Here is a 7,432-nt window from a genome sequence, read left to right as displayed (position 1 = left end):
AGACTGTATTTCATTGGGTATACCACAATATAAAGACTGTATTACAGGGTTGCACATTAGAAGGCTGACACGCACTGCCATAAATTCTTAGATGTCCTCGAGGCTTGCTTTCTTAGGAGTGAGGACGGTTTGGTCCCAGTTGACATCATGGTTTTCTCTGTCTATCTCTTCCAGGGACCTAAATGCCACCGAAGTCAGGCAGGCAGAATATTCCAGGACACAAGGAAGGATGGAGCTGCACAATCTGAGATTAGACAGCATTCATATTTAAAGACTGCAGAAGGAACCAACCCTTCAACTGACCAGCTCTGCTCTATCCCCTTAAGAGATATGGATTATACAAAAGTTTAACCTCACAATTTAACATATCAGACTGGGAAGTATCGAGTAAAACCCGTGCTAACAGAGTAAACCACAGGTGCAACAAGACAGTACTTTGATAGAACTCATCAGAACTGTAGGGAAGGACAGCTCCAACTTCATAAACAGCAGTTTAACCTCACCTCAAAGATAAGCAAAATTCTGACATACCTTTCAGGTTCCTAGAAACCCAGAGGATCACAGAGCTGCCAGGCCATAGGCAATCTGTCCAGACCTGCATGACTTGAATGAAGCCAATGCCACCAGTCACCAGTCTCCAGAAAGAGCCTGTCCTTGACAGGTGTCTTGCCTCTCACCTCACCACAATCCCATCTAGACAAGGCACAAGTTTTCCTCCTCCACTCTGTGATAAATCAACACCAGCTCCATCCCAGACACCCAGCATCAGATAGACAGTGGAATCTTTAAGGCTATGTGCCTGGAAGCAGAGTAACTGAATGACTTCACAAGGTGTGTAAGCATGAGACCTCCAATTCAGGGGTTGCTGAATCTTTTTATCTGAAGCCCCTGACAGCCAACCTGAAAAACCTAACTTGTAAAGACTTTAGAGTTTGGGGATTGGGGGTGGGGTTTCCAGTGGGAAATGCCATTTATCGCACAGGTAGGAAGAACCAGCACTGGGTCAACTGCCATACGTGGAAGACAAGCCAGGCCCAGAGCCAGCAGCCTCAGAGTGCTCACCACTGACAGCTTAACACGTATGTCCAGGAGGAAACTGGGTGGGTATATGCACCCTGGATATTGGTGAGGATCCTGGGGCTTGCTACACTGAACTCACCTCACACACAAAGCCACCTGCATTAACCATCAATCATGCGCTTCATCCTTAATATTTACAGAAGGACGGCTGGCAGGAAAACTCAGAACAAGGGTACTTGCTTCAAAACCTGATGACCCAGTTTTCTGGAAGTCACTGACTGTCCTCCATCTCCCAAGTGTGTGACAGAATGCATATGCACATATAAACAAATTTAATGAAAGATGTACAAAAGCCTTTTCTGGAATGGAGCTTCTTCTGGGTGCTGTGTCACAAACATCCTGAAGTCACTGAGTCACAGTGGACAAGACAAACAGCCAAATAACTTCCAGCAGCCAAGTGAAGTTGGTATGCCCTAAAGTGTCAGTTCCATGTGATGGCACACAAATCACATTGCTCATATCTATCAAAAGCTGTGGGTAAAGGTGTCCATAGTCAATCATTTCTCAGACCGGTAGAGCTAGCACTTAATGGGCATCTTAAAAACACCAACTGTTCCCATAACCCAGGCCAAATGCTGCTAGTTACAAGACAGTGCTGCGTAGCAACTCCCCGCACCCCACAGCTGTGGCCACTCCTGTAGCACCCTCTAGGACCAGAGCCAGACCTTATGGGGAACAAATGCAAGGCAGCATCAGACTTCAATTCCCTGTCACATGCATACCAGTAAAGACAAACAGGACTGAAAGGTGCTGGACTTCTAAAAACCAAAACAGTGCTGGGCTGTGGAGGCACATACCTTTAATCCCAGCACTCAGGAGGTAAAGGCAGGTGCATGTCTTAAAATTGAGGTTCTAGAGTTCCAGGACAGCCTTGAAACCTCAAAATTAAATAAATTGGGGAGTACTTTTTTTTTTTTTTTTTTTTTGAGTCTTAATGCATTGATAGATCGTCAAGGAATGGAAACAAAATAGTATTCTCCACTTCTGTCTCTGTATGTCTGTGATCACTGGCTGGTCTGCAGTATTTTCCCCTTTCAGCCCCAGAAACCTTGTAAACCAAGTGGTACCAACACTAATGATGAGAAAATGGCAGGGCACAGACACAGCTGAAATGAATCTTGAGAAGGCTGAGTCATGTCCTGTCCTCTTAGACCACCCAAACACTGGAAATTCTCAGGATTCATATGGTCCTGTGATCTGTACTCCAATTCCAGGGGATCTAATGCCCTCTTCTAGCCTTCTCATGCACTGCATAGTCATGATGCACAAGCATACATGCAGACAGCACTCACACATAAAATTAAAAAACAATGACAAGCCAAGCTTACATACAGTAGTAGGCACTGAATTCTGCCCCAGCACTGAACAATTTAAAAAATGAAATAAAATAAAATAGATAACTGAAAACTTGCTAAGCCAGGCCTCTGAGAAAATATCACAAGCACCCTATCCCTTAGCCCAGGTCTTCAAGTGGTGAAGTGGGATGGTCAGAACACTCTTAATCCCAGGGCTCAGGAGGCTGATCTAGGAGTTCTAGGCCAGCCTGGTCTACACAGCAAGTTTCCATCCACCCCTGTCTCAAAAGAAAGGGTGTGAATACATGTGGTAAGTATTTCTAAAGAGACTGCACAGCTCCACAGAAGACCTTGGTTCAAATCTCAGCAGTTCATTCCCAGCACTCACACAGCAGCACAACAGGCATACATGCAATACAGAAACATAAATGCAAGGAGAACATGCATAAACCTAAATAGTTAATTTTAAAAGGTAAGTCAACCTAAAAATGCTTAGTGTGAGCTGCCCTTCGGGAGGGAGGGGGGGTAACACTGAACTTACTATAGATATAAGGCACACTTGGAACAGAAACAAACCCTAAAAACCAATTATTAAAGTAAAAATTGGCCTAGCAAGCTGTCTTAACAGGTTCAACACCCAGAATTCCTCCACACTGTCCTGAACTTCTCTACCTCCCCACCACACACAGTATCGTGAACTCAATAATTCACAATAAAATGTAAACATCTTAAAGAATAAAAACAGGTTGCATCTAGCAGTTAATAATGCTAATAATGCTGGCAACAACTTTATGAAAGGAGCAACCAGATGGCTCAGCAGGAAGGGCTTACTATCCCATCCCACATCACAAGTTGGATCCCTAGGTTCCTTCCATGTGGTAAAAGACACAAGACTCCTGAAAATTATTTCTCCACGAGTATGCTGTAGCATGTACACACTATGTTGAAATTTGGTCTGTTGCTATGTACTTTAATGCTATGTACCGCCCCCAAGACCTGCTTGCCCCAGAGACGAGGCAAATAGAGCCAAGTGACACTATGTGACCTTGCCCCAACCCAAGTTATTTATTTCTGATTGAATAAAGATGCCTACAGCTGGGCAGAATTCAGATAGGTGGAAATTGGTGTTCCTGACCTTAGGACCAGAGGAGACCATGAGGAGAAAGAAAAGGTGAAGGAAAAAACAGACATAGGCTATGAGTCAAAAAAGCATGGCCATGAGGGCTGGCCAAGTAGTTAAGAACAACCCAGGTAAAATAAAATAACTCAGGGGTTACCGTTAGAAAAGTAGACTTTAATAGCATAGAGGGTAGATATCTGCCCAGCTCTTGTGCTGATTAAGGCTTATTGTACATAATAAAAGTTGTGACTCTTTTACCGAGGAACTGAATGATCAAAGATGGGATAGAAGCCCCAGACTGAGATTAAATATTTTCTACAACACTCTCAAACATCAGGAATAATGTAACTAGGACGGTGACAGAGCACATCCTTAATAGCAACACTTGGGAGAATCCTCAAATCCCACAGAATGGAAAAGAGAAATGAATTTTTTTTTTTTATTTTTATGTATGTACAGTGCACATGGAGAAACAGGCACAAACACAAATATAGAGTAATTCTTTTAAGCCTTTGAGAAAGGTATTTCAACACTCCCCAGAACTTCTTCTCCACCCCACAGAGGTTCTCAGTGTCCTGCTGAGGCTGTTACCTGGTCTGGAAAACTAGTTCTAGGCCAGCCAGGGCTACACAAAGAAACCCCGGCTCAAAACAAACAAGAGGCTAGGAGTGCTGGTATACACTTTTAATCCTAGTACTCAGGAGTGAGACAGGTATGTCCAAGACAGTCTAGTCTACACACATAGTGAGGTGCTATCTCAAAAGCGAAACACAACAAAGAAAAGCTGACACTGTGCTTGCAGAACAGCCCAGCACTTGGGGGGAAAGGGCAGAAGAACGAGACCCTCTATCACCGCCACCTCCCAGAAAATAATTCTGGAAGAGATATTTTTCTTTTTTTGATTTTTCGAGACAGGGTTTCTCTGTGTAGCACTGGCTGTCCTGGAACTCACTCTGTAGACCGGGCTGGCCTCGAACTCAGAAATCCGCCTGCCTCTGCCTCCCGAGTGCTGCATGCGATTAAAGGCGTGCGCCACCACTGCCTGTCTGGAAGAGATCTCTCTTAAGAGGCCACCTGCATTGTGATGAACAAAACTAGAGTTGCTGCCAAGAGGCTCATCTCACTGTACTTCAAACGTGAGCACCTGACACGCCCTGTACTTTAGAGGCATAGGCACACAGTCTGAGAACTTTGGTCAGACTGATTACCTGCTGCAACGGAAATCTTCCTGAACACCCTTCCCCAAGGCAAGCCATGTGATAGTGTTGAGATTCAGTACTTAATATACTAGTTTGTAATTATATATAATTAAATATCAGTAATATAAGCCATTCAGCCCCAGAATCAACCCTAGAACTTCTGTTATTTAAAAAAAAAAAAAAAAGGAGAATAATCCTTCACTCAAACCAAGTTAGAAGACACAGAAGAAAGTAAGTGAGGCAAAGAGAATTCACAAAACACAGATACCTCCTATGCAATGGCTCTGCACACAGCAGCTAGCTACTGAGGATGATGTGACCCTGTGCAAAAACCAACGTAGCAAAGGTCAGCAAGTCACTGCTGAATAACACTATCACTACACAGCAATTTGAACCCTCCCAAAAGTGGCATGTAACCTGGAGATTCAGCTGTCTGAGAACAAGTGTGCCTGCACAGACACCAATGGAAGAACGAACAAGACAAGTGCTCTCTCTCAAGTGTAAAAGCCAAACACTTGTCCATGTGCCCTCCTTCTACACCAACAAGCATCTTTGGGCCAGCGTGTGTTATGTGACCTCCAATGCTTCAAGCTCCAACATCCTAAGTGTACTCACACATGTGCAAAACCAAAACTGAGGCCAAGTATTTGCTGTCTCACTCCTTTCCATTCCCATATCATTAGGCAACACCAGAGTGCTTCTGTATCATCCGGTTATTGACAGGACACAAGAAAGCTGCAGACCCCTCTCATGAAAGAATGCAAACACACTTGCATTTTTATTTTTTTAAGCAAATGACAAAAACCCAAATTACCAGTTTTTTTTAAACCTAGGCTTAACATTACACATTTAAACAATAGTCAAACTGGTTGAGGCTGCCAGCAACCATGCACAACTAGAAAACATCCTTAGTGTACACTAAACCAGAAAGCCTTCATCAAAAGGCTTTTGGTCATAAACTATTTGCAAAATAAAGCAAAGGGCACACAGACTTTGCAGTGTTCCTGGGTACCCACAATCAGCTCACTCCTAACATGTTCAAGTGTGCTCTTTAGACCATTCATTCACTTTGTGATAAAGCTTTCTGTTCCTTATTCCAGGAGTGTCAGGATCCTTACAACATTCAGAAATAATTTACACATTACTCACTTCTTAAATGGTGGTGCATGGGTTTAAATGTAAATTTAGTGTAGTATCACTTAATTGACCTTTTAGCTAGAATTGTCATCATCACAGGTTGTTTTTGTAGACTGAAATAAGTTTGTTTACTGGCTCTTTAATCATACCTTGATGTTCCACGCACAATGCCCTGCCCTGAAGTGATGTTCTGCAAACTATATCCCTAAAAAGTCTTCAAAATGCTTTTCAGTGAAAACATTTGACCAGTTCCTTCTCCTCACACACATGTTAAACTAAAATCTGTAATAATGAGGCATGGTGAGGGCAGAGTTCAAGACTAGACTGAGCACTTAATAGATTATTTCAAAATACACAGATGAGGAGTAAGCTACCTGTCTAGCATGTATCAAGCCCTGGATTCAATCCCCAGCAGTGCTCCCTGATCCATGACAGATATCACTAAATTACTGCTCATTATTTATACAGGTCACCATATAGTCTCCACTCCCGCACCCACCCTTACAAATCACACCAAGCTGTTGCTCATAGTTTACAGGTCTTCATTCATATGCTCTCAGTATACACTGAAGACCAATCTATGTTGTAACTTCTACTCAGAATCCACCCGCATGACAGAAGGAAGCACTAATGAGGTGACACTTAGAAGCTCAGGCACAAAATCACACAGACACAAGAAGGCTGCAGACCCCACTCATGAAAGAATGCACCAAACACATTCGCATTTATTTTCTTTTTTTTTTTTTTTAAGCAAATGACAAAAACCCAAATTACCAGCTTTTTAAAACCTAAGCTTAACATTACATATTTAAACAATAGTCAAACTGACGAGGTTGCCAGCATCCATGCACAACTAGAAAACATCCTTAGTGTACACTAAACCAGAAATGTATTACCATTGATGCAGTAATAGCTTTCATCACTAAATACTGAAAATAAAATTGAAGTATTTCTGTAGAAGCTTCATCTGGCAATGTTAACTTCACAGCAGGCTGACACTACTCACTCACAATTCACCACGATGGGAAGCAGATCCATGCTGGTGTTACAGACAATCTCGTCCTAGCACTACTCAAAGTCACAGGGCTCACCTCAGATTACCATTTGTTTAAAGCAAAGTGCATACAGAGATTACAACAATTTTAAAGACAAAAGAAACAAAAAGAAAAGGTCCTATTTTGTGGTCCCAACAACAAACTCAAAAATCTGATAGATGGAGGCTCCAACGAGCTGTTTTATAAATACTTTAGGTACAGTTATACAGAAAGTCGAGTTCGTTTGAAATCTTCAAAAAAAAGTTCCTGTTATTCCTCAAATGGTGCTTGTTATGGTTTAACATTTCTGTTAAATGCGTGCGTTGAATTACTTGTTATCCAAGCGTAGCAGGTGCTCCTTACCATTTATTGTCAAGGACTTTAACTGCCCATCTTCTTCAACTTCTACTCTTTCTTGGCCGTTCTCCACAATTCTGTAAGAAATGACCCATTTAGAAACCTCTGTTCAATTGGGATGTTTAGTGAGAGTTTTACTAATAAACTTATAGCCCTGGGCTCAGTCCTTAGAAGTAAATATATATATATATATATATATATATATATATA

At 42.2% G+C, this 7,432-nt stretch overlaps 1 protein-coding gene across 2 annotated transcripts in view; it reads right to left on the bottom strand.

Annotated features, from left to right (window-relative positions):
* Positions 1-7,432, bottom strand: part of Dnajb6 (DnaJ heat shock protein family (Hsp40) member B6) — a 49,646-nt gene that overhangs the window by 10,884 nt on the left and 31,330 nt on the right. For both annotated transcript variants that reach the window (XM_021190183.2, XM_029534797.1), the window contains exon 8: positions 7,229-7,299. In XM_021190183.2, the coding sequence (XP_021045842.1) occupies positions 7,229-7,299 (71 nt within the window). The remainder of the gene's footprint in view (positions 1-7,228; positions 7,300-7,432) is intronic.

This window comes from Mus pahari, chromosome 2 (assembly GCF_900095145.1).
Source record: "Mus pahari chromosome 2, PAHARI_EIJ_v1.1, whole genome shotgun sequence".
Classification (NCBI taxonomy): Eukaryota; Metazoa; Chordata; class Mammalia; order Rodentia; family Muridae; genus Mus; species Mus pahari.
Note: the sequence above shows the minus strand (reverse complement) of the source record. Positions and strands in the feature narration are given on the sequence as shown.